Source organism: Pollicipes pollicipes, unplaced genomic scaffold, assembly GCF_011947565.3.
Source record: "Pollicipes pollicipes isolate AB1234 unplaced genomic scaffold, Ppol_2.1 Scaffold_3168;HRSCAF=3711_pilon_pilon_pilon, whole genome shotgun sequence".
Taxonomy (NCBI): Eukaryota; Metazoa; Arthropoda; class Thecostraca; order Pollicipedomorpha; family Pollicipedidae; genus Pollicipes; species Pollicipes pollicipes.
The window spans coordinates 118,473-146,038 of NW_023596242.1; the positions used below are offsets into that span (position 1 = coordinate 118,473).

Below are 27,566 nucleotides of genomic sequence, written 5' to 3' on the forward strand. Positions count from 1 at the left end.
GTAAAAAATACAGGCCTGCAGGAATATATCGCCTGTGTTTGGAACGGCCGAATGTGGAACAGTGGCTTTAGGCGGGTGTATTATCTTTGCTGCTTGTTGTCACTGGCTCTGCAGGTCAATATAGGTTATGCAATCCTGGATAGCCGGGAAGGATTTGCCGAGGTTGGTGGGTGGAGATAAGCACTGTTTAGTGTTAAACCTTTTGCTTTCCAATTGGTGCTATAGGGATACTATGCATAGAGATAGTCCTTAGGTACGCAGGGCTTACCCTTAAGGTTGATTGTTTTGGGTAGGGATGAGTTGTGGTTGTAGTGAAAGTGGAAATGATTGCCACCCATGCCCATGTAGCTTATCCCTGCTGTGCTAAGGTCTTCCAAAAATCCGCAAAGTTCAGTGATCATATGTGTGATGCTAGTAGTTTGTTCATGTCTATACATGCATATGGATGCTTGATCCAGCATGGATTTACAGAATCACAGCACATGTGAAGAAGTGTTTGTTTCAACCCATATGCAACAATCAACATAATTGTTATGCAAAAGTTTGATAAGTTGCAGTGCTTTGCAGGACACGTCCCACATTGTCATGTCATGTTGCCTTTAGCCTGGCTGCTGTCACCACCTGAACATCATCTGAAGTGTCTTGAGCTTGCCTCAGCATGGACAGATTAATGTGAAGATGATGCTTTATCTAATTAAGCTATCCAGGTTCACAAGTCCCATGGTCTTAACATCTATCTATCTATCTATATATATATATATATATATATATATATATATATATATATATATATATATATATAATGCTGTCAGCTATATTGAGGCTAGGTATTGAAATCAATTGACATTATCCAGCTTTTAGTTATGCTAAGTATTTTAGATAGCAAGAGCTTAGCTATCAGGTTTTCAGTTTGATAACTCTTAGTAGTTGCCAACAGATGTGCATAATTCATATGTTGCAATGTATGAGCAGCAGTGATGTTTACACTCTAAAGCTGCATTGAAATGCACTGTTATTAGATTGCAAAGCTGGCTATGCTGTACCTACCAGATGATGACATGATAGTGGAGCCAGCAGATTGGTCCTGTGCCCTTGCAAAAGTCAAAATAAGTTTTCTGGCTCAGCCCATTGCCACATAATACCACTTAGCTATGTTTTCACTGCATATACATTTACATTTTCAGATTAGGTCAACTGCTGACACAAGCTGTTTGGCTCCATCTTAGACCTGTGGACATTCTTTTACTGATTTGCTTCATTGCACTCTAAGTGTGTGTAATGTGATGTGATATTTTTGGTCCTGCTGTTGAGACTGAAACTGGACTCTCTTTTCTTTATTTTTGGTTTAATTCTCTTCATCTCAGTCTACATGTGTTCATGGCTGACTGGCAGGAACTGCATGCCAGGCACTCACTGCCCCAGTGCGAGTTTGCTGCTGACAGCTGGCTGTGCTTGGCAGCTGGGCAGTGTGTGGCGCCTGACCGTGTGACGGTACGTCCGCCGGCGGCCGGCGCCATGTGGCCCCCCACGTACGCGCACCACCACTCGTCGCGCTGCAAGTCGGCGCTGCGCCCTCTGGCTCCACTTGCCTGGACCTACGAGATGCGCCGCGAGATGCAGGAGATCCTGCCCGGCCTTTTCCTGGGTCCGTACAACGCGGCCAGCAGGACCCAGGTGGGCCGCGCCGCCGCTGCTGCTGCTACTGCTACCACTGCTGTGCTGCTGCTACCGCTAGTGTTGCTGCTGCTACGCCAGTCTTTATTCATGGCCAGTAAAAACCCAGTTGGTTTCCGCGTCGAGTGGAATTTTTATGACGAGGCCAAACAGCTGCACTGGCCAGGTGCATGCTTCCGAAGCGACGCTGCTGCCTGTGGAGTGTCACTGGCATTATGCGACCACAGCATCAAATTGTATCCATGAGATGTACTGTATTTGCGGCTATATCCATCGTGCCGCTGGACAGTGAGTGCACGGGTCGTGGTGGGTGAGGTGTCTGAGGGCAAGCGGCGTCGCCTGGCCGGCCAGCCGTGTTCCTGACCGTGTGCTTGCACTTTGCCACAGCTGGATCACCTGCAGCAGGTGGGCATCACGCACATCGTCTGCGTGCGACGGAGCGACGAGGCCAGTCGCATACGGCCGAACTTCCCACACATGTTCCAGTAAGTGATGGCTGGCCGGCGGCCCCGACTGGAGGCGACGGCGCTGTGTCGGAGCGTCGCCGGACTGGCGGGGGCCGCTCTCGCGGAGGGTGTGTCGGCATAACCGTCTGCAGCCCCGGTGGTGACAGCCGGCCGGGCCCTGACCGCCGGCCGGCTGACTCACCATTTGGTCAGTAGGGTTGTCTGACCATGCAGCTGTGACGACCTGTGCTGGGACCTCCAAACTGGTGCTCGCGCGGGGCAGTGAAATCTGCGATGGATGGTTTTCGAAGCGGCGACCCCTCCCGTGCCGGGTGCAGCAGCGTCAGCGGCTGATGCGGTCTGGGGGCCGGCAGGTACCTGGAGGTGGAGCTGTCGGGCGCGGCCGAACAGGGCGTGCTGAGCCACGTGGCGCCGGTCAGCGCCTTCCTGGACGAGGCGCTCTGCTCGGGCGGTCGCGCGCTGGTGCACGGCAACCTGGGCATCTCGCTGTCGGCCGCACTCGTCGTGGCGTACGTCATGCGGCGGCTCTCGCTGTCATTTGGGTGAGTCGGCGGCTCTCGCTGCCATTTGGGTGAGTCGACGGCTCTCGCTGCCATTTTGGTGAGTCTGCGGCTCTCGCTGCCATTTTGGTGAGTCGGCGGCTCTCGCTGCCATTTGGGTTAGTCGGTGGCTGTCGCTGTCACTGGGTTGAAGCGGCTACGATTGTGGCCGAAGAGCAATTTTCTTATATTTGGAAGGAAGTGTGTGTGCTCTAGTATGTCAAAGCTAGCAAATGCATGGGATGATTTATATAACTAAGCCCACCTAAGGCTGCGCGCTTCCTTGGACACCACATGCCGACTTATAAATAAGTAGACACCTAGTAGTTGTGCAATATTCTTACATTGCTATTGGAATGTGGAAGGCTGGCTTAGGCGGGAGGTTATTCGCCAACAAAGCTATCAAACAGTTTTACTGAACTCGCTGTATCACTGTTTGGTGTTGCGTCGGAGAGGAGTTCTGGGGCGCGTCGACTGCAAAAGGTTTTGCAGTTGGTTTCTATGTCGCCAACCCAGGATACAAGATTTACAGCAAGGCGTACCGTCATCTGGGGAGGTCATGGTTACTTGCCTCCAGCTCTTATACTGTGCATCTCCTCTGGGAGCATGACGTAGCGTTCTTTGACTCCTGCATTTCAGTCTTCCACGTAGCCCCGTGTCTTTCCGTGCCGCACACCGCCCTACCTACGTACCTCCGTACCCCCGTGCCCCCCCCCCCCGTGCCCCTGTGCCCCCGTGACCCCGTACCCCCCGTACCCCCGTGCCCGTGTGCTCACGTACCCCTATACCCCCATACCCCCATACCCTCATACCCTCATACCCTCATACCCTCGCACCCCGTTCCCCCCCATACCCCCATACCCCATATCCTCGTACCCTCGTACCCTCGCACCCATACCTCCATCCCCTCGCACCCCGTTCCCCCATACCCCCATACCCCCATACTCTCGTACCCTCGTACCCCCCATACCCCCATACCCCCATACCCCCATAAACTCATACCCTCATACCCCCATACCCCCATACCCTCGTACCCTTGTACCCCCATACTCCCTACCCCCATGCCCCCATCCCTCGTACCATCGTACCCTCGTACCCCCATACCCCCATACCCTCGTACCCTCGTACCCTCGTACCCTCGTACCCTCGTACCCTCGTACCCTTGTACCCTCGTAGCCATACCCCATACCCTCGCACCCCGTTCCCCCATACCCCCATACCTCCATACCCCCATACTCTCGTACCCTCGTACCCTCGTACCCCATACCCCATACCCCCATACCCTCTTACCCTCTTACCCCCGTACCCCCATACCCCATACCCCCATACCCTCACACCCCGTTCCCCCATACCCTTGTACCCTCGTACCCCCGTACCCTCATACCCATACCCGCATACCCCATACCCCATACCCCATACCCCCATACCCTCGTACCCTCGTACCCTCGTACCCTCATGCCCTCATACCCTCATACCCTCATACCCTCATACCCTCATACCCTCATACCCTCATACCCTCATACCCCATTCCACCTTTGCATGGGAAATACTGATATGCCCCGACCCTGTACCTGTCATCTCCTCGGAATGGATGCGACGAAATAACGTTTTTGTTACCCTTGTGTCTTTCCTAGGTGGTTGCGAGGAAATCCATGTTTCCGACAACAGTGCATGCTTGCAAAGAAAGATGACTGCGTGTTTCGAACTAGTGTATTCCTATACGTGATCTGGAAAGGGACAAAGCGACCATTCTCTGGCCCGTGCTTCTCTGAATCTCCTCAAAATGAGGCGACTTGGCGCATCTCCACCTCACTGCTCCCACATCTCCTCTGGATGGGACGGGGTGGCGTGCCTGTGACCGAGCGTCGTCGCCGTGCCTGGACAGGGCCGCCAGCAGTCTGGTGGCGGAGCGGCGCTACTGTGTCCATCTCAGTCCGGCCCTGGTGCACCAGCTGCACGAGTACGAGCCCATCTGCCGCGCTGAGGCGGCCTTCCTCGGCGGCCACTGCAGCGGCGGCCGCCGGCGCCACAAGCGCTCCTGCGACCAGCTGGAGGACGACAACGAGCCCATGGACCTGACCACGTGAGGGCGCTGGCCGGCCGTCGTCGGCCGCGCTGTCGCCCCGCCGCGTCCGGTGGTCGCCGTGTGCTCGGGTGACAGGAGTGCGCGCGGGCGCCGTCCACACGGAGCCGTCCGCACCGTCGGCTCGGCACCGGGGCGCAGCGCACTGCAGGAGCTGAGCCCATGCAGGCTGGGACGGGCGCCGGCCCGTCTCCCCGGACTGTCCGTCAGCGTTGTCCGCCGTCCCGGCCCGGAGAGGCAGGCGAACTTTGACAGCCCCTCGTCACTGGATGGCAGGTCCGAGCTGCACTGACCGGGTTTCAGACTAGTTGGCGTGTTGTGGGCACCTCCGGCGGACCCGGATGTACGGTTTTAGGCAGGCTCTGAGCTGGTGGAGGAGCTGGAGGCAGCTACAATGCGCCGGCGACGCGCTGCCGCTGCGTGTCCCCCGTCCGGGTGTACTGCGCTGGCTTTCTGTGCGCAGTGCCGCGCAGTTGGGGCTGCCGTGAGGCTCCTACCAGCTGGCCCTTGGCCGTCACCCGCGTGGTCGGGCGGCCGGGGCCGTGTCCCGTTCTCACGGTAGCCAGCCGGTGCCCGTTACTGCGCTCGGTGGCGACCGACTCGCAGCCGTGTCCCAAACAGGCCTGCTGGTGTTCTTGAGCACGCGCACACGCACAGCTCCCAAGTACTGCCTGGGACACTGCCTGCGGACGTTCTGGTCCGGTCTTTTGGCGTCGGATCCCGACCAGCACCGCTCGCCGACGGGGCCGGCTTTAGGCTGGTGACTGGAGCAGCGCGGTCGGGGCGCTCCCGCTCCTTCAGTACCACGCCCGTCCGTCAGCGACCACAGCCAGCCAGGCCAGCCAGCCCTCGAACAGGCGCAAGCGAGGGCTTGCGCGATTCATCGTCCGGCGGTTCTGTTCCCCCCGAGTGTGAGCAAGACTGCAGTAGTGTGCTTGCCGGTAAGTTGGCTGCCACAATTTACTGTTAAACCAGGTTTACTGAGTTCATTTAGACTCGGTGCATGCCAAAGACACTGACAGGAATTTTGCTGCAAGCAGAGTTACACCGGGCTAGTCTGTGCCGGCGGACATGTCAGCATGTGTACACACTCGCATCCTCACACATCTCTTCCTCGCCGTCTATCCCACCATATACGCCCACTTCACTGCGTGCGCAGTACGCACATCATGTCATCGCCCTGATAGCGTCATTCAGGGCAGGGCTTTAGGGGTTCTGCGTTTATACAGTTTCGACTCCGTATTTTATTAGCGGCGTCGGCAAGCACTCGTGGCTTGCGTCAGGCGTACCTGCATGACATTGGTTGGATAGCGTGGACTTTCAGTAGCAGGCTGCGATAATCGGGTCTCATACGTCCGCGGAGCATGGCTCACGCTCTGTCTATATTCCCGTCGTGGCTTCTGTATTGGTTATTGCCGGTCATTGTATTGACGTGTCAGTGAACATCTGGTGAGAGAGCCTCCATCATAGGTGCCCCGAGTTTGTATTTTTCTACTCCCGTATAAGTGTAATACATGCGTTACTTGGTTCTGTCGTCCGCGCTGTATGCGACAGTGTGGAATGCAAAGAAGCCGTGGAAAGTAAAATAAATGTGAAGTAACGTTAGGCCTGCTTGTGTTATGTTTTGGGCGGGCAAGATAAATTCCAGTCAACCAAGACATCAAGGTATGTTATCCAGGATACCCAAATACAGGCGGTGTATTTATGTTGATCTTGTCTGGACCGTCGTTGGGTGGTCACGGCGGCGTCGGTTCGTTCCGTCGCGTGCTCGCCTCTTTGCATGGCTCGGCTCCGTCTGCTGGCCGTGATGGGGGCGGGTCAGCGGCCGCTGGCCCAGGGTCTGGGGTCAGGTCGCAGGTCCACCGGGCCGAAGCGGGCGGGGCGGGGCGGCGGCGGCTGGCCCGGGGTCTGGGGTCAGGTCACAGGTCCACCGGGCCGAAGCGGGCGGGGCGGGGCGGCGGCGGCTGGCCCGGGGTCTGGGGTCAGGCCACGGGCACATTGAAATGGACCGGACAGGGTGGGTCGGTGGCCGCTGGCCCGGGGTCTGGGGCCAGGTTAGAGGCCCACCAGACCGGACCAGACAGGGTGGATCGGTGGTCGCTGGCCCGGGGTCTGGGTTTCGGGACACAGGCCCACCGGACCGGATCTGACGGGGTGGGTCAGTGGCCACTGGCCCGGGCCTCAGCACCGCCGCCTGTCTGGGTGTAGATCATCCACAGGGCACCGGTACCATATGTTTCCCGCGTCGGCCGCGCGGAGGTCGTCCTCTCATGCCATGTCCGACGGACGGCGCGTCCTGACGGTGGGGCTCGGCTCGGTGGCATGCGTGCCTTAGTGCCTATGTTTTTGGCGCGTAGCTAGAGCATTTTTTTCTGGGAACGAAAAAGGGAACGAAATGTCACTGATATGGCGTTACGAGATATGCATGTTATTCACGACAAGGATTATAGCAAAGTTGAACGGTTGCATAGGTGATCATAGGCCTGGATAAGTGGAGGTGATTTAGTTTCGTTGAAATGAAACACGTCAAACGAACGTTATCACGATCTAAGGTTATGCAATACTCTTGAAAATATGCTGAAGGGAACTCTGATGTGGTGTCGTGGCGGATCCAACGGATGGGAGGCTGGCTGGCCGCCGACCTGATCCAACGGACGGGAGGTTGGCTGGGCGCGGACCTGGCTGCCTCTGAGATCCAACGGACGGGAGGCTGGCTGGGCGCGGACCTGGCTGCCTCTGAGATCCAACGGACGGGAGGCTGGCTGGGCGCGGACCTGGCTGCCTCTGAGATCCAACACACAGGAGGCTTGTTGGGACCGGGCTCGGCTGCCTCTGAGATCCAACACATGGGAGGCCTCTGATATCCAACAGACGGGAGGCTGGTTGGGACCGGGTTCGAATGCCTCTGATATCAAACAGACGGGAGGCTGGTTGGGACCGGGTTCGAGTGCTGCATTCCCGGCAGAGACATGCTGTCTTGGCCGCGACTGCAACGCCAGCACACAACCACATCGACGGTTGTCATACTACCTCTTCTCGTCGTTGGAGAGAGAAAACAGACGCATTTACCACCTTCGCGGGAAATAACCTGCTTCGCGCCAGACAGCAGATGTAAGCCTAGTAGCTGCCTATTCCAGTGTGGTAGACAATAATAGATGTTGGCGAAGTTAGCGATGTGAATGATGTTCCAGCTATTACAAATTTACATCCAAACTTCTGGCGCGAACGACAGAAATCTGTAAGAAACAAGTGTCAGAACATTATGATGAGGAAGATTTTCTTCACCAAAACTCAACGGCATTTGTGGCTAACATCGCTCTCATCAGATAGCCTGTTTCAGCCAAGTTTTCATTATGATATTATTCCATCTTTGATGATTGATCTTAGGTCTTATTCGAGCTTACGAGAGAGGTAGGGTGCAAAATGTAAAACGTGGATTGAACGCAGCAACTTACCTGAGGTCGGAGCTAAAAAGAATCTCAAAGACTGCGAATACAGATTTACATCAGGACGTTGGCAGTTAACAACAGCCGTGGACCTATAAGCTGAAACACAGGAGTAGATGGCAGGGTTCCTGAGGTTCCACCTCGAAATCGTTGCTCATTGGAGAGCTCAAACAGTCTAGTGAGGTGGCCTTCGGCTCCTAACGCCGCTATGGGTTTGGGTTGTGGCACTCTCAGTCGTTTGACCCTAAAGTCAACATTAATCGACAGGAGGTTTTTTTAAAGAAAGCTTGCTCTCCTCGTAGTTTGACAAGTTAACGGATGTCTGTCTTTCAATGCTGCTTTTTTATTTGTGCTGGTAATTTTAGACGTTCCGGCGTTTTGTGATTCTACTTTGGGTTTACTTGCTGAGGTAAAAACACACACAACACACACACACACACACACACACACACAACACACACACAACACACACCACCACACACACACACACACACACACACACACACCACACACACACACACACACACACACACCCACACCCACACTCCACACGCACACGCACACGCACACGCACACGCCACACGCACACGCACCACCACACACACACACACACACGGATATATATGTATATTTATATATACATATATATATATATATATGTATATATATATATATATATATATATATATATATATAACGGAACCTGCGGGTTAACGGCTATAGGGCCGGTGGCAGGGCTACTAACGTTTTTAGGCTCATTATGCGTCCTTTTGCTGTTTGTAGCGACGGATGCGGCAGTTTTGGCGTGACATTCTGCACCCTTCCCATGTTTTGAGCTTGCAGCAGATATTGAAGGTCAATAACTGTCATGGCGAGAACGTCGGTGACGCTAGAAACCGTCGCGGACTATCTTGTGAGAGTGGCTTTGTCGCCAAATGGGAAATTTCAGCAAGTTTTGGCTTTCTTGCGTTCCCATCATTTGACATTGAATTTTAAGTTCCAGGACAACATCTTTATTACATAATATTCGGTCTACCACGAAGACTGAAAATTAGTATCGCCTGACACGGGTCCGTTCACCTGCGCCGGTATGTTTGAACGTTTTGAGTTTAGACGTCTTAACCAAACTCGAAGTCGAATGACAGGAATTTTCCGAAGTCTGGACGCTTCCTGTCATTTGGCCTTAAATTTGCCTTGCAGATCAGGGTTACTTAGCATGAAGCCTTTGCCTATCCGATATTTTGACCCGATCTTTCCTTTGTAATCGTTTTTTGTTGCATTGATATTTTCGGGTGATATTGCGTTCACGTCCTTTGATCTTGAATTTGATCCCGAAGGGCGAACGCTGTCGCAAACCGCAAAATGGTCCTCAGCGACTGATAAAATCGACGACGAACTTCTCTGAGCAAAAGCTTGGCGAAATCTGGCGTCGCAGTTCAACCCGAATTCGAACACGTTACCAACTCTACGGACATCAATAGTCGTTAGCGGTTGTGATGCTGTATCAACCGGGAGAGCGGCGGGGCGAAGTGGGGGGGGGGGGGGGGGCGGACAGACTAGGTAGGCTGGAAGTCTCGTCGTGACATAGAGTCCCATTTGTTTTATTTTCGTTTCGGAAAAGAAGTTAACTGAAATCTAAGTACTAATTATTGTGCCTGAAAAGTTACCTGTCCTCAAAAATTGAACGGAAGGAAACCTGATGGCGTCTCCCCATTGTTCGTGCGTCTCCGTGTGGGAATTCCTGTGCATGCTGCGATAGCGTGTGAACCGCGCTGGAGAGTAAGCGGGGAGATTGTGACAGAGCAGGTATCATTAGCTATCTCGGTCTAGCACATTTTGGGCCTTCGAATTATGCTTTCCGTCTTTTACAGCACTACACTGCGTAACACCCTAAGACGACTTCGGCTTTAGAAATGCAGTTCCAGCTGGTGCTTCTTCCCTTGATGGCTTAAACCGTTACGTGTCACCGGCGCCAGTCGCCTAGCTCCGCTGCTCAGCCGTGCTCAATGTCGGGGCGCACACGCCGGGAGATGGCAGCTCTGTGTGGTTTGAAACGAATCAGCGTGTGCACTGGAGCGTGCGCGTATTTTGATTCCTGGGGCACGTGCCCTCCCTTATCGTTTTTTTATTATACGCATTAGGCTACGTGCACGTGATTTAATGTCTACAAGGATAGATTCGGAGTAGACATACAAAAATAAGTAGATAAAAGTATGCCATGCCGTTTTATGGTATGGAACAAATTTCGCGCGTCTGTAGCGCGCTAGACTTGGTTTTCAATGAAAACCTTTGAATTGCACCCTGCCATTGCGAAATTCTGTGTACGCCCCTGTATGCATTGCAGCGTAATTAAAACCACAGTCTCATGATAACTAAATCTTCTGTACCTTGGGGACAAGCTTCCGGCCTCGGGCAAACTTTCAGACCTCAAGTCCCCCCCCCACCCCGACTTTTCGGAAGTTTTCTAGCGTCGTCGACATTACGGCCTTATATTGCACACTGAAAAACAGCTCACATGCACACACAGGCACCGCTGATACCGAATGATATGCGGTGTAACTACATCTTGCGGTATCTGCCCGCTGCCACGCGCGTGAAATATTGTGTGAGCGGCCATGCTTGCATGCGTGGTGGCGGACGTTCACCAGCAGCTGCTAAGCACTCGGACGTCAGGACAGGGCACTGTTCGAGTTAAAGCTCGAGCAACCAGACATTACAGCTGCAAACCTCGCCATGCTGGGTGGCGGAGGTGTGCTGCGCAGAACCCATTAGCAAGCGCAGATCCATTAGTCTTCCCGCGCCGGATAGCGTACCCTTGGACATGACTCGGTGGACGCGTGACGCTGCCGCGCCTCAGCCGGCCCCAGCATAGTGACGAGCCGGCGGGCTAGGCCAGGTACACACGGACCGCACGCGCTCCCTCCTCGCTGCGGCGGCGTCGCGTCGGGCACCGCTCCCGAGTGGTGCTGTCATCTGTTGGCGCCATGGCAAAACCAGCGTTCGCGCCGCCGGCATCAGAGGAGCTGAAGTTGTGTCGGCTGGCACCGGGTGTGCCATAGGCGGAGTTGACGCTGCCGAGTGAGAGCGTTCGCCCCAGCCGGGGCCGGCCCTCGCCCTCCAGATGCTGCTGTTGAACAAAGAGCATAACATGGACATCGCGTCAGCAGATGGCCGATGGGAAGCACATAACCTCGTGTTCGCGAATCACGGGCAGTACTTGTCCGATCACTGGCCTTACGGGAATAGAACCATATGTTGATGAGGGGTTTGGTTTTGGCTAGGATGTATTTGTATGATCTCAAAAGAATTTTGCATGGCTATGAGAGTGGGGAAGGAACATGGCCCGGGGATTAGGGAGCGGCTGCGGGGTATGACTGAAGCCACATTATTTAATTCTTGGCACCGAGATTTGCCCCGCACTGGAGGCCTGTGTGGCGGCTTGCGCGGGTGCTCGGGTGAAAAATTGTCTTTTCTGTCACCGACGAAATTTGGGACTGTCTAACTTGTCACCTGGAGTCAAGTCGTTCGGAGACCGTTGCAACATATTTCTAAATGCGATACACCGAAATTATAAAGACAAGTTACGTATAATGCAGCATAACCATGAAACATTTTTGCCTCGGGAGCTCATTTCTACCCAAGTGTCATTCGCTTGCCATCGAACACTGAGTGCTGGCTGAGACTAGCATAATAGAGTTATCAGATAAAAGCATTTTTAACATAATCAGCCTAAGGGCGTGTAGCTTTCTATTGAGTTTGGGGGGGGGGGGGATCAATGGGAGGCAGAGTTGTGCCTTCTAACCAGGGATGCAGTTTTCTATTTGTAGTGATCATTTGTATCCATTGTTTTTCATGTATCATTATTTTGGGGCTCAGCCACCAAACACCAATCTTGGGAAACTACACTCCGGCTCCCAACTATGAAAAAGTGCGTCAAATATCGGGAGGGAACTGTTCTAAGTGCATTTTGGAGGCAGGTTCAGTCATTTTTCCTTCTGCCCCCCCTCCCCCCTCCTCATTCCATTCCTCACCCTCCTCCTCCCCTCTGTGATTCAGCTCATGACTGAGGACAATCTTTTTCTAGTGAATCGATTCAGCTCACGACTCGTCCCAAAACGATTGATTCACGAGTCGATCTATGACTCAGCTCGATTCAAACACAAGTCTGGCTTCCAGCTAGGGTCGCCCCGCGGCTGACGATCGCAGCGTGCTTCGGAGCGGCGAGACGCTACGGAGACAAGGAAGGTGGCGACACATGTGGATAAGAGGGTTGATGGGTGTACATCTGATATTGTTTGTCTCCGTAAGCGCAACTCACGGATAACGGCAACAGATGGTGGCGGGCGATGGTGACCGTATTTATAGATGCAGTGGTTTTCCATCGTATCGCATAGGACCAAATTAGCTCGAAGCTCATCCACGCGGTAGCCTTTGAGGTTTTCGGTTCGTTACAACTCTGACGTCATGTACTGAGGAATTCACAACATCGAAGCGACGCATACCATAAATGTACTAATTTGAAAGAAAAACCTACTAAAACACGCGGGGGACCGCATTAACACGCGTAATTACACCCAAGACGTGGGCTTACGGTAACACAGGCCACTAGTATCCCGGAAAAGCCTTCACACGGTCTCAGAATGGGGCCGTAACAAGTATTAAATGGAATCGTCCGCATCATAACATATTGCGCTTTGTTATCACTCGTATGGTCCCACCGCTCTTTCGCCGTTCTGCTTTTTCCCACCTTTCTCGAAATTTACCCGACTGCTCCACTCGTCACAGAAAAACATATACGATATCGAATGCTTTCATGCATGCTTTCTCCGTACCACATGTCAAGGGGAGCTTGTTGCGTGTTCCTTGAGCCCACAATCAAAAGTGAGCGGATCAAGTTCAGCTGAATTTTTTCTGCAACCTTCGCACGTGACGGGGATGGGAAGGATGCCACGTGCCGTACAATGCTCCGGTGCGACCGTACGAATCAGGCTGGCCGATTTTGGCTAATTGCCAGCAGACAGCCCTTCACGAGTCGTCATGGCTCAAATCGGCCCGTTAAAATTCGCTACGATTTTCTGCCTTTAACAACTCGCGCTAATGAGGGGGGGAGGAGGGAGGGTAACGCGACCCCCCCTGGTGTCCACAAACTAAAAAAAGATGGAGCTTGGTGGAAGACGCCAATGGATTGGCATCAGCGATATCTCGCGATTGGTGCTAGTTTCAACGCTGTTGGGTCAGTAAGTTACCACATTACGACAGTTCAAAGGTCGAATTTTCCAAGAATTTGCACTTTGGCTTACATTATCATACTTACGAAACAATTTCTTGTGGCAGCACACAACTTACATAGGCGTATCCTTGTTCAGGTGTGTATTTTCAGGTGTTTTCGGCTTGCACTTACGATATATGACTCCGTTAAAGGGAGTGTTCCACATTTACATGGGGTTTGCAGCTGAAATAGCCATCTTGAACACCTTTTGGTGCTGTCCACAATCCTACCATTCTGAAGATCCAAGCCCCTCTAGTTGCTGAGCAACACGCCCGCGAAAATGGGGATAGGTACATTGGGGCCAGTATTTCATAGTCATCTTGGTGTACATGACACCATAATAACGTCATTCAAATTCTGTCATTCCATAACTCCATTGCGGTGATCAACGCCAGTAAAAATATCATTGTCGAGGCTTTCGTATATGGCGTTATTGAGCAGATTTCCAGACATAACGTCCGTCAGTCGTCCCTCAATCAATGCTGTGTAAGGTGCACCGCGTAATCAAACCATGGCGCATTGAGAAGTATATTTACTAAACAGAGAGTTGTGCCGTCTCGAGCAGTCTTTTCCACCTAAAAAGCATACCTGTAGTTTTAAGTGAGCTTCTTTCGTCATATCTGAAGCTTGCTTCAATGTTTTCGAATGTGAAGCATTCCCTTTATTGTTAAAGAGTCGGCCCACCGCGCGGGCTCCGCGGCACCGTCGGTTACCGCCCGCCGCCGTGTCGGCCGTAGATCATCATGCAGCGTTCCTAAAAGACCGTCGCTGCCCCGAAACCAGAATAGCTAGGGATGCGTTTTTGTTGCCAAAACCCAGGCATTGGATGCCCGATGCAAAACCCGCGCATATATCACTGACAATTCAGGCGTGATCGCAAACTCGATGGAGAGGTATCCTGAAACTCCTTAGGTGTTTTGGGTGTCATCGCACCTCCTCCTACCAGGATGATGGTCACCCACAGTGTTACCTAAGGTCAAAACCGTTCCCGCACCGGGAATCGAACCCGGGCCTCACGGGTGAGAGCCGTGTATCCTAGCCACTAGACCATGCGGGAGACATCACGAGGCATTTCTCGGATTGAAATCGTGCTGCTGGTCTGCCGCCGTTGGATTGCCGCCAACAACGAACTATTTTTATCCCTGTCCATTCACGCCACCGGGCGCACGTTTGCATCCGGGCTCCCTCGCCGTCCTCCCGCCGTCCGCCCCCTCCGAGAAGGCACCCGCCTCCTTGATCTCGTCTCTGGCTGGATTGGTTCGCATCTGATTGATTGCTCCCGCCTCCTAATCCCGCTTCTGACTTGATCTCGCCTCTCGCGGGATCAAAGATCACGTACGTTAGCCCTAGCATTGCCCTGATCTAGTTCTGGTTCACGTGCCAGAGGCCAAACGGTTGCAACATTTTTCTGGTAAGTATTTCGGTTGCAAGAATTGACATTCCAAAAAACGTGGCGGTGTCACCATGTGCTTGTTGCATAACGTCCGTTGGCAAATGCAGCCTGTGTCTGAAATATCGGCACAAATAAAATGCCTCCAAGATGCTTATTGGTAGCATCTAGGAGTAAGACTTCAACACAGGTAATATCTTCCTCGCTAAAAAGCACGCTCGAAAAATATCACTACGTCATTTTACATCAAGCTGAAAGACTCTTGAACGTACCGAGCCATTCAAAGGTAATCAATACCCTTTCCACTATCAAAGATGCCATGGCCAAGTTGTGAGACATGATCATAATGATCACCAAGCAATCAATCACAGACTTTACCCTCTAGCCACCTTTCTCAAACATTGGTCACGTTCCGATAATAGCAGCACTCAGCATTGATCGACACATTTAGCACACTCAGATCATAGAAGTTGGGGCACAAACTGGCCCAGACGCTGCTACCCGTAGATGGTGGTAATGAACTTAATGGTGGCGTACATGCAGTGACGGAGCGTTTTTAATCGGTTCCATTTAGAAGCAGCATCGGACGCCATACCACTTACCCCACCGTTCAAAAAACGCGTTGGACAAAATAGCAAACCATGGGCAACCAACGAATCACAAGGCCTTGGTAAGAGTGGCAGGTCGTCCCGGCATGTACAGACGAAGACGTGGCGATTGCAGAGGACGCTGAATGGCACACAGACGCAGCACGATGGTACAAAGCGAAACAGCAGCACAGCTTAGCGGCATGACGGACGAATGCATGACCAATGAATACGAACGAAAGCGACGACACTCGCAGAACACCAACACAACTCACTCCGGTTTCACCAAACCCTGAAATTACTGACGGTCGAAAAACACGGGCTTATTCCTCCATCAGAAACTGCTGATGGAAATATAGCGACAGACGAAACAGTTAAGGCCTGTCTCTCAAACGAACACCTTACATCTCAGACGAACATGAATATTTGTTCAGTAACTGCTAAATTTTCGCAATAAGAATCATCCTAGCCCAGCACTGTAGCACATTTAAGTAAACGCCGATCAAGTCTTCAAGGCACTCAAGTCCTCAAACCCTCACAAATATAGCAGCCCTGACCAAAGTCCAACCAAATCACTTATATCAACAGCTATCCTGATAAGCCCCTCGTAAAAAATCAATCCATAACTGTCCTCGGGAGTTTTTCCAAGATTCTGGAAAGAGGCAGTTCTAACAACTCATCATCAAAATACAGGCTTTCAACTCAACATTCGTCACTACCATTGTATCAGACTTCTATCATGTTGGTCAACGATCCTAGAAAAGCTTGTTTTCACTGCCATGTACTCTCCCGTCAAGACTTACAAGCTCCCATCAGACCGACAGAGCTGGTACCGTCCGTCAAGACTTACAAGCTCCCATCAGACCGACAGAGCTGGTGCCGTCCGTCAAGACTTACAAGCTCCCATCAGACCGACAGAGCTGGTACCGTCCGTCAAGACTTACAAGCTCCCATCAGACCGACAGAGCTGGTACCGTCCGTCAAGACTTACAAGCTCCCATCAGACCGACAGAGCTGGTACCGTCCGAGTCACAGTGCTAAACTACAAATGATGTACATCACTCACAATATCTATAGACTACTGGACTGATGCCGTGACGCGACGGCTGTGCTCCTCGACATTTTACATGTTTTGACAAAATTTGGCATGCCGAACTTCTTTATAAATGCTAATACAACCTATTCTCAACGGGGACTCAACTAGGTTTGCTGAATCTGACAAACGGAACACAAGGGGTAAGAATGGTAAACCCCTATGCTTGGCCATTCATCTGTCTACAGGCGTGAAATTTCACGTACTGTAAAAAAACACCATCAAAAAGACAAACATAGCCCTAAGCTCACTCACCGACATAGCCAGGCACATACATCGCAGGACACTCAGTAGCACACACAAAACATACATCAGACCCAATGATGACCATTGCAATATTGTTTTTGACATACACATTACATTACATTGGCAGTGATTTCAGTGTTTGCTGATATCTGAGTGAGCTGTGATGGTGTTCTACGAGTGTTGTCGCTTTCGTTTGCATTCATTGGTCATGCATTCGTCCGTCATGCCGCTAAGCTGTGCTGCTGTTTCACTTTGTACCATCGTGCTGCGTCTGCGTGCCGTTCAGCGTCCTCTGCATCGCCACGTCTTCGTTGTACATGCCGGGACGACCTGCCACTCTTACGAAGGCCTTGTGATTCGTTGGTTACCCATGGTTTGCTATTTTGTCCAACGCGTTTTTTGTACGGTGGGGTAAGTGGTATGGCGTCCGATGCTGCTTCTAAATGAACCGATTAAAAACGCTCCGTCACTGCATGTACGCCACCATTAAGTTCATTACCACCATCTACGGGTAGCAGCGTCTGGGCCAGTTTGTGCCCCAACTTCTATGATCTGAGTGTGCTAAATGTGTCGATCAATGCTGAGTGCTGCTATTATCGGAACGTGACCAATGTTTGAGAAAGGTGGCTAGAGGGTAAAGTCTGTGATTGATTGCTTGGTGATCATTATGATCATGTCTCACAACTTGGCTATGGCATCTTTGATAGTGGAAAGGATATTGATTACCTTTGAATGGCTCGGTACGTTCAAGAGTCTTTCAGCTTGATGTAAAATGATGTGGTGGCATTTTTCGAGCGTGCTTTCCAGCGAGAAAGATATTACCTGTGTTGAAGTCTTACTCCTAGATGCTATCAGTAAGCATCGTGGAGTCATTCTATTTGTGCCGATATTTCAGACACAGATTGCATTTGCCAACGGACGTTATGCAACAAGCACGTGGTGACACCGCCACGTTTTTTTTAATGTCAATTCTTGCAGCCGAAATACTTACCAGAAAAATGTTGCGACTATTTGGCCTCTGGCACGTGAACCAGAACTAGATCAGGGCAATGCCAGTGCTGGTGCACGTGATTCTTGATCCCACAAGAGGCGAGATTAAGCCGGAAGCGAGATTAAGATGCAAATCAATCAATCAGAGGCGGATCAATCCAGCCAGAGGCGGAATCAAGGGGCGATTGTCTCCCCAGAGGGAGCGGACGGCGGAAGGGAGGCGAGAGAGGCGGAATCAAGGGGCGGTTGTCTCCACAGAGGGAGCGGACGGCGGAGGGGAGGTGAGAGGGACGGAATCAAGGAGCGGTTGTTCCCGGAGGGAGCGGACGGCGGAGGGGAGGTCAGAGAGGCGGAATCAAGGAGCGGTTGTTTCCACAGAGGGAGTGGACGGCGGAGGGGAGGCGAGAGAGGCCAGTGGCAAGCGTCCGCCCGGTGCCGAGAATGAATGGGGATAAGAATAGCGCCTTGTTGGCGGCAATCCAGCGGCGGCAGACAAGCAGCGCGTTTTAAATCCGGTGAAAGTGCGCTCGCATATCCCGCATGGTCTAGTGGCTAGGATACACGGCTCTCACCCGTGAGGCCCGGGTGCGATTCCCGGTGCGGGAATTTATTTAAGCTTTTAAGCTTTACTCTGAAGGCATTGGCCAATTGGTTAAGAAGCAACCACATTCTGCTACTCATATAAAAACTTCAAGTCACCTGTTTCCTTCTGCGGTATTGAACAATGCACTTTCGCTTTGCAAAGTATTGAACTCTCCGTGCCGATTCCAGGGATTGTCAAGATTGAGGATTTCGTAAGCAGCGAAGAAGTACTTACAGTGCTCCGACTTATTTGCAGCTGATAAAACTGCATAAGACTGCATTCCATGTCATGAAGAACAAACTTTATCAGTGAGATACCCCAGACAAAATTCAGCTGATAGGTTAATTGGATCGCCTGATTCCAGGGTGGATACCACACACGCGATCCTCCAATCACTGGAAATGACACTGGCTGCCTGCAAGGAAGCGCTTGATCGGCAGGAGGTGCGGACCAATCACAGGGAAGCATTACCAGCGTCGGTATTCTGTCACCGCTGCCGAGCTGCACATCCGCCAGATCGGCGAGCACAGTCCAGGCAGAGTGGCGCGTTTGAAAGCATAACTAGGCCTGTGAGTCTGAAAGTGGACAAATGATGGAGATGATTCAGTCAAGTGTCAATCTATCCTTACTTTTCCAGTCAGCGCCGAGAAACTTTCAGCTCTGGCACCTGAACTGGGAAACGTGCTTGGCATGGTAGGGAAGTATGCATCGTAGCAGAGCGTTTCTTTCATTACATGGCTGGCTGTTTACCCGGCGATGCCCGGGTGATGGAGAAGGATTTATTGCAAGCGAACCAATTGATATATTTGTATCTAATGGTATAAGATGACGTGATGACATTAAAAATCATGCGCATTCGTCCTTATACTGAACAGTGGGACATACTAACCAAATTGGGGCCCGGAAACCGTAAGTTGCAGCTATACAGTCAACACGGTGTCAAAATACCACACCAAAAGGCGGTCAGCTTCCTTGAAAGCGAGGGCAAACGGTAAGATACAATCTGGAGAAGCTGCTCAGCATTCTCAGATGGCCGCTTAATGGTCTCTGACACGAAAAAGGTCTCACCGTCCTACTGCATCGTTCTTTGACCAGCCGACCAGTCACTGGGTTCACGTGCCCCTCCGAGGTACAGCAGTAGACTCCGCTACCCGGCACAGGCACGGCCCGCGGCGGACGGGTCCAGCGCCGGGTAAGCGAGGCTTTTTACAGCGCAATATGGAGATGGACATATGCAAGCTGGATATCGATGTGCGTCGCGATTCTGTTGCAGCTGACTACATGCGTCGAGGGATCCTAAGATTGCAGTGCTTTCCTGTAGAGTAGATTCTTGGCTTTACCCTCCTTCGACAAGACGAACAGGTCATCTGCTCACTCTGGAGCTGCCAACGCAAAGCTGACTCCGGCAGACCACTGGCCCGGTCAGGTTGAGACCCGTTACCTCCAGGGACTTGGCTTGGGTCTTGTCCATAGTCACGGCGTAGCTCTGCTGGGCAGGAAGCTGTCTACGTTTGAACTCGAAGACATCAGATAAGATGAGCGTGATTCCTGGGATGAAGACGTTCATTCCCTCGGCCTCGCCTACCACAATGGTCGCTATGGCATGGCATGGGAGGTCCAGGTTTCGTAGGAGCATGACGCTCGCAGTTTACTTGCACCGAGTCGTGTGATGGCAGTCCTGATGACTCCAGGCTGCTGAGAAGCTCTAATGGGTAGCTCACAGCTTCCTCTGGGTCTGGGACAGTGTCCGCCGACTTGCAGATCCTTTACTCTCAATTCTGCGTCTCCACAAGCTTGCAGTTCATACCGTTGACATCAAAATTTTCGGCACCAGGATGACCTGCTTGCTGAAACAGGTTTGCTCTTCCAGGTTAGTGACACGTTGAACATGAGGCCGTCGACAAATTCTACGTTTTCACCGGAGGAAAGGCTGAAATGGCTAACTTGGCGCTGGATCTGACCGTTGCCAACTTGTAGCAGGGTTGCCAACTGGCCTACTGCTTTGTCGCAGTTAAAATGAGCACACATTGCTGGCGGCATTCTTACTGATGCTCGGTTCATCACTCAATACTCGTCACGCTGTAATTTATGTAACGCCACGGATAACGCAAAAACCTTTTTTAATCATCACTCATTGAGTGTTTAAACTCATTGAGTTAAATCATCACTCATTGAGCTCTGCTGGTCGTCATAGTCTGATTTTCATTCCGTCTGTTTTCTTGCAACTGGCAGATATGCAATGAAGCGGCACGCGGCAGCCGACATTCTTCGTTGCTCCGGTGAGTTTCAAGCCGGCCGTTGACAGTGGTAACCCTATGGGGCGAGCCGACTCGCATCACGTCACTCGCGGCGGTCTGACCTTGACCGAAGTGTTACATAAACATTCCTCTCGTCGCGCGGACTCAGAGCTTTATAGGTTCGGATGGACTACCATCGACGGTTCTCGAAGTAGTGGATGCCATATGACCGAGTTTACCTTGCATCATGTATTATAGACTGGTTGGGTATAGTACCGTTAGAGTTTCTTCGAATACAGATGTCGTCAAGTTTGAACGCTCTTGCCATCTTAATAAATTTGTTACGGAATGTTTGCGATGTTGCTATATGCGTGGTGTGCACATTTGCTTTACCCTTTTAACAGCGGTCTTCGTCAAGTAGGTTATAATAATGCCTCAACTTTCCTTATGTTATCATATTTTTGGAGAATTGCCAAAAACTGGCGACAAGTCATAAGCAAATGTGATCTGACAGCGTGATCTGAGACACCATAAACAACATGACAAGTAGTGGAACGTACCCGACTGCTAGGTCAGCAATATGGGTCCCGAACGCATGCACATGTTGACGTCGATGACACGCGGCAGTTACCGTGAGCCCGTCCGAGTCCAGCGTGGCCCGGGAGGCGGCGTCACTAGTGGCCGGGCTGTCGTCCCGTCCCCGGCTACAGTCGATCGGCTCGGTCTCGGCGTACAGCGAGGAGCTACTGTCGCTGCCGCTGCTGGCGCCGTCGGCGTACGGCGCCGCCAGGCGTGGAACCCCGGCTGTGGTTGTGGCGCCATCTGTAAGCGACACCAACAACAACTGTATGTCGCAGTTCATCGTAGATGGCGATATAAATCAGCGGCGTGGTACAGTGACCAGCATGGGCTGTTCTGATTTTGCAAATTTAGACCTAAGACCGAGCCGTTTTTTAGAAGAAGAAAAACGCTAAGATTTGAGTTAGTCTGTGCGAGCACATGCTTAATTATATCAGTTTAAGCATCTGTGGGATTGACTGTGGATTTGTCCTCAAATCGCCCTAAAGAGCGTGCGGGTTACGTTGGGAAAAAGTAATGCATCCTCTCATGCCCTTTTCCCGTGAGACTGTCTGGCAACATTTGGTATACCACCACCCGTACCTGGAACAATGTGTACCGCATATGACGTACCTCGCCGCTAGCTTAGTGCACTGTGCACCATACCTGTCGTCTTACGATTCATCGCTGTCGGGATTCGCTCGGCGCCTGGCAGCGGGGGGCCGGCCAGCGGCTGGTAGTCGCACTCGTAACAGCAGCACTGCTGGTACGCGCCGCCGCCGAACAGCGGCGAACGTGACGCGTGCCTGCGGCGTTCGAAGCGCGCCTGGGAACGTTCGCTGGCCGCGTCCGATGACAGCGAACGGCTGGTCTGCAAAGTGCCCGATCGGGAGATATGCCGTCAGGCACGATCCGTTCGCAGCACTCCTGGTTCATTTTCCGCTTTTTGCAGTTCGTACTTCGTGAGGTGTAGTGAAGGAGAAGCCTCAGGGAGCAGTTTTCAACATTAACGACAGCTGAACTACACTAATGAAGTACATGTTCATGCCTCTTCGGTTGGGTTGTTCTGAAATGCTTTATGAAATGCGATGTCAACTTTCCAAAAGCTATCTTGCATACTCGTGCTGAATTCATTGTAAACGTAACTTGGGCCAAGCTTCAGCAATTGGCATAACAATTCCCCCTTCACATGAACTGTGAGTGAACTAACTCACATGTGTTTTTGGATATGTAGGCGCGCAATTGTCGGGCTTGTTTGGAGAAGAAATGTTCCTCTGCATTGAGCTTCTCTTTTCAGAGCAGTGATGTGAAGTACCATTAGTCACAGAACTCGGCAGGTTCCTTTCACACCCCCACCACCCTCAAATGCCTCGGAGTGAGTTCTGGATGCGCCGCATCAACCGAGCCGCTAGTTCGCGAGCGCGGTTGTCTTTCACGCGAATTTCCAGAGGGCGCACGAAATTAAGGGGTAAGTTGTGAACGTAGGCGGTGCCCCTTTATTGGCTCACCGCTGCATGCGTGGCATCAGCTGAAATTGCCGGCCTAGTAGTTTCCTGAGTCTTCTTTGATGATGGGATATTGGAGGAACGCCCTTGAAGACGTGCATAAATGAAGAAAGCACCTATCAAAGCGTGATTCTGGCACTTTGGCGTACACAACGAGAAGAAAAGCCCGAGATTTAGTTTATCAGTGCCGCGGTGTAATCAGTGTCAGGAAATTAGTTTCCCACTTAGGGAAGTGGTGCAGTAATAATTCCGAATTCATCCTGCAGATAAGATTACCTTGAGAAAGAATAAAACGCAAACCGTCCGTATGGGGTTGAGGGTGCGAAACGAAGTTTGTCTTCTTGCTGCGTCGGTACGGAACTGGAAAACGAAGGTCGACAAGAAGCTTGGCCAACACTGACCTATCATAAAAGACAGATGCAGGAGGTCCATTCTGCAAATGAATGATATTGAAAGTAGGATGAGTGACAAAGGCCCTTTTCCCATGGCCCATATCGACGCCATGGAGATAATCAAGCTCCAAACGGACGAAGGCCTTCTTTAGGCCTAACAGGAGCTGCGCCATCGAGAGCTCGCGGGAGTGGTCAAACTGTTTTGTCTGGGAAGAAAAAGCGTGCAGCCCAACAGATCTTTAACTATGGACCGGTAACGCGATTTCTAAGCCAGCTACCTAAATTCATGAGATATCTGAATTAGAAAGTGAAAATGATCCTCAATTTTCTGTGCGATCCAAACAACGCGGGGAGCAGAAAGGAGCACATCCCCAGAACGCGCCAGCTGTGCCAAAGCCAACGTCAAGGCCCACGTGAAGGCGCGCAGGATGTAGATGGCCATTTTGCAACTGAACTGTTAACTGGGCAGCATGGGCGACCAGTGCGACATGGCAACTGCATCAGCACCCACACTAACCTTTATTTGTATTGCTGTAATTCTGTCACTTCGGCATGGAGTGGTACTGGGGCAGGCGGTCTCACCCCACCAGCTTTAATCAGCGCTCCCCAGCCGTGCTGTACCGTGCCACCAGCGAACGTGCGTGTCATTGCAGTCAGGAGATGACAAGCTGTCAGTCAACAGGCTTTGAGTGTTCAGTGTGGCGAAAGCGTGGCTCGTGCAATGTCAGGTAAACCTTGTTGCTTTTGAAGCCTATGATCTGCAGAACTTAACTCCCTAGAAACACACGTTTCCGTTTATATGCGGCGGGTCCGTGAAACTTGCACCAACCCTGGTGATAATCCTTGAATGGCCCAAGCCCCCTCCCCAACAGCATCAGCGAACACCATTTGCACCGTTGTTCATCTGAAATGCGTGGTGTGACCGCAGCATGGCGTCTGAAAAACCGCCACCGCCTGTCAGTGGCCCCCGCGCCAAAGCTTCACGGCTTGACCTACTGTCAGGTCCTGGTGGGGCCAACACACTGACCTGGCTGCGGGCGCTCTTGGTACGCCGTGACAGATGCAGGCTGCTGCTGGGGCTCAGGCCGGCTGCCGACCTCTGAACCGGGGTCGTGACCTGCGGATGACCCTGGCCGGGCCAGGCCACGGCCGCGGCGCTGGCACACGACCCGCGGCCGGCTGAGTCGTACTGAGCCGGCAGCTGGTTAGCGTAGATGTGGCGCCGCTCGGCGGCCGGGTCCGACTCCCGACGCTTGTGGAACAGGTCATCACGCAGCCAGAGCGTGTTCCTCGTCAGCACGTCCGGCTTGGGCTGGTGCATGATGACTGGCATCTTCGCGTCAGCGTACAGCACTGAGATCAGAGAAAGGCGTCAAAACGCTATCCGACCTGACCGTAGCGTTATGTGTTCATGCCTACCCAAAGGTGAACTTGGCGTTTTTGATTGGAGAGGGGGGGGGGGGGCAACCCATGAATCCTATCCATCCTGTCCATAGTCCATCCTGTTTTCGAAACATAGTGTATCACGAATTTTGTCCGCTTTATTCTACTGCCATAATTGGAGTTAATGTAAGAATGTCCCTCAGCTCCTGGGTTTTCGGTATTATGAGCTCAATGCTCTTTTGTTGAGTTAACGGCCTTCGATATATCAGGAGGTACTGGTCAAACGGCACTGCGGCGCTTAACACCGGATAAGTTGGAGGAAATCAATAATATGAGCTGCGCTCATACTTCAGAGCTGACCTTATGAGGATGAGCACGGGAAAACAGATGGATGCATGTATGTTTGTAATGTTTTTTCATAGACGTCTCACAACTCCCAAAATGAACATGACGATTTTGCATCCTGTTTTCATGTAAAACACGGATCATTTGCTACAGAAGAACTACGCACTTTGTGGCCACAGCACCCGCCTGTCAAAGTGGACACAGCATTTGCCTACAAATGGTGCCGCTTCAAGGCCGCTTCAGGAGGCTGCGGGAAGGGCAATACTTTTAGGTGGCTGTTGGGCTCCTCCAGGAGGTACCAGCACTGGGGCTAAACAAGATACCTCATTGATTGACATGATGGTAATGCTCTAGGACTGTCTAAATTTGATGCTCTCATACTGCTTGTTATCGAGCAACGTAGACAGGAGTTTCTTTTGATGGTGAGACGGAGAAGACATGGGGCCATGCCAACCACCCCTTTGGACCACCAATGACCAATCTCCTTGGGCCGCACCAAAACCTCATTTCGAAACCACATAGCCTATGTGGTTTCCAAGGGGCACCAAATTCCAAGGACACCGTAAAGAGTCCCATCTTTTATTTTCGGGAAGAACCCAAGTCCAGAGGCACTCCAATATTTGTGCCTTGTCCGTTTGACAAAATCCTGAATCGACCCATTCAGCAAAGGAGCACTAACACCATTATTCCCGATACCATAACCTTTATTTTCAAGAGACACCCAAGTCCTGAGGTCGCCAAGAAGGGCCTTAAATCTTCACTCTCTATACAACGACGTTGTGCCTCCCAGCCTGAACGAAATCTCGGAACAGTTCCTCAGGCAAAGAGCACCAAAACCTTTCTTTCGGGGCATTCATTTTTCAAAAGAACTTTCTCTGCATTTCACCGTGGCGAAATTCCTGATCGTCCCGTTCTTCGACGTGGGGCAGAATTTTCCATTTTTGGAGCCATAACCCTTATTTTCCGGAGGCGTTCAATTCCAGGGAGCACCCCAAAGGTTTCCAAATATTTAGTATTAATATACAACAACTTTTAGGGAAGTGCAATACCTGTGGCACTAAACTGATGAGATCATGGATAGACATATTTGGCGAATGGACACCAAAGCCCTCATTTCACAGCACCAAAACATGTATTTACTATAGACAAGTCCAAGCGGTTTTTTGAAAGGGCCCTGAAGCCTCTATTTTAAGAAACGTCACGATTTCCTTGCTTTCCATCCTCACCGAATGCTGGATCAACCCGTTCCGCGAAGAGGCACCACAACACCTTCATTGCGGAACGTCGTAAACATGATTGAAGCAGGCACCCAATTCCAAGCCACAATGCTCGTATCTTCAACCAGGGAAAATCCTAAATCGGCCCATTCAGCTATGAGCCACCAAAACACCTATTGCAGGGCGTCATAACGTTCATTTTTAGCAGGCACCAAATCCAAACGGGCCATTTAAAAACCCTATCAATTTAATTTTCATATGTTACCAAAATTAGGGGTTACACAGCTTCTGTGCCTTCCACCCTGACGAAATCATAGGTTGGACCTCTCGTCGAAGAAATACTCGATAACTTGGCACTGGGCTTCACGATCTGTACTTTGAAGAGGGACCCACTTCTAGGGAGGCACCACGAGGGCCTCCAAGCTCTTTAATTTCAAGTGACGTCGAACTCTACAGGGATAAAGATTGTATAATTTTCAGATTTTTATGAGGAACCGAGGGCGCCACCATCGGTGTGACAGGGGCACATGACCTTCCTTGGGTCTTTAGGTTCCGAGGTCCCGAGTAGCCCCTTGGGCCCCGAGGGAACAACGATCAAGGGTCCGATCGAAGGGTTCGAAGGACAGGCCGAGGGTATGAAGGGACTTCAGCCAGTAGGCAATACCGAACACTCGGTCTCGTCTCGGTCTGGGCCCCGGGTCCTTTTTCCCAAGTCGGGGCAGGGCCGGGCCTGCAAATGTTAATCCGAAGGATCGTGCATTGGTCTGGCCCTTGTGCTAGTCAGGGGCTTACAGTGCCCAAAAGGGGCCCTGGGTCGGAGATAAGCCCAAAGGCAGTCATAGACACATTTGTTAATTAATGATAGGAACGGACTTGCCGCATCAGAGGTGGGACTGATGCATGATGTGTCCCTCTGAAGGCCTCCGGATCGATCAGGGTACCCCGCCCTCGCATTACTAGCATAGCAATGGCTAGTTACCCCGGGCTGGGACGAAAGGGTCCTTCCGCTTCTGACCAGGACAATCCAGCCATGCAATTTCGAAGTAGATTCTCAAACGGAATGAGCAGATACAACATTACGAGCAACCGAGATTACGTCAAAGCGTCATGAGTCCGTGGTGCTGCACATGCTAAAACAATATGAGAATACGTAAGCAATTGTGTACGAAATACGAGAGACGTGCGCTCAGAACGGTTTTTTCGGCAGGCCGTGCAGAGCTTGCCGCTCTGCCCGTGCACAGTGGCCGACTCGTTTAGTTTCTTCACCTGAATAATCCTTACTACCCGTGAAGGACTGACGACCCTACCGGTGGCTAACGGAATGCCCTAGTATCCATAGTTGGTCCGCTTTTGTCACCCTGTTCACGAACGACCTGTCCAATTACCAGCCCCATGGACGCTTCATCTCATATGCAGATGACACCTAGCTCCTCAACCACGCTCATCCCAACAAGCAGCCTTGACGCACTAAAAAGTCGTTGGAAAATGTCAGTTTACCAACTTCTGGCTGGGTGTAGCACAAACTCCCTGAAAATGAGCACAAAAAAGAATACAAAACCGAC

At 51.7% G+C, this 27,566-nt stretch overlaps 1 protein-coding gene, 1 long non-coding RNA gene and 2 other non-coding genes across 4 annotated transcripts; 2 read left to right on the forward strand and 2 right to left on the reverse strand.

The window, feature by feature from the left end:
• On the forward strand, positions 1 to 4,933 carry LOC119090878 (serine/threonine/tyrosine-interacting protein B-like). Its single transcript, XM_037213614.1, has 5 exons — positions 1 to 162; positions 1,460 to 1,674; positions 2,062 to 2,159; positions 2,495 to 2,683; positions 4,566 to 4,933. Exons 2-5 carry the CDS (start codon positions 1,516 to 1,518, stop codon positions 4,765 to 4,767), a joined length of 648 nt encoding a protein of 215 aa, XP_037069509.1. The 5' UTR covers positions 1 to 162; positions 1,460 to 1,515; the 3' UTR covers positions 4,768 to 4,933.
• A 5,751-nt stretch (positions 4,934 to 10,684) lies between these two features.
• Positions 10,685 to 21,301, reverse strand: LOC119090881 (uncharacterized). Its single transcript, XR_005093317.1, has 2 exons — positions 21,236 to 21,301; positions 10,685 to 11,336 (listed from the first exon to the last, which is right to left on the reverse strand). It is a non-coding gene; the product is annotated as an uncharacterized LOC119090881 (long non-coding RNA).
• On the reverse strand, positions 14,464 to 14,535 carry TRNAE-CUC (transfer RNA glutamic acid (anticodon CUC)). Its single transcript has one exon. It is a non-coding gene; the product is annotated as a tRNA-Glu (tRNA).
• Positions 18,319 to 18,390, forward strand: TRNAE-CUC (transfer RNA glutamic acid (anticodon CUC)). Its single transcript has one exon. It is a non-coding gene; the product is annotated as a tRNA-Glu (tRNA).
• Positions 21,302 to 27,566: the final 6,265 nt, after the last annotated feature.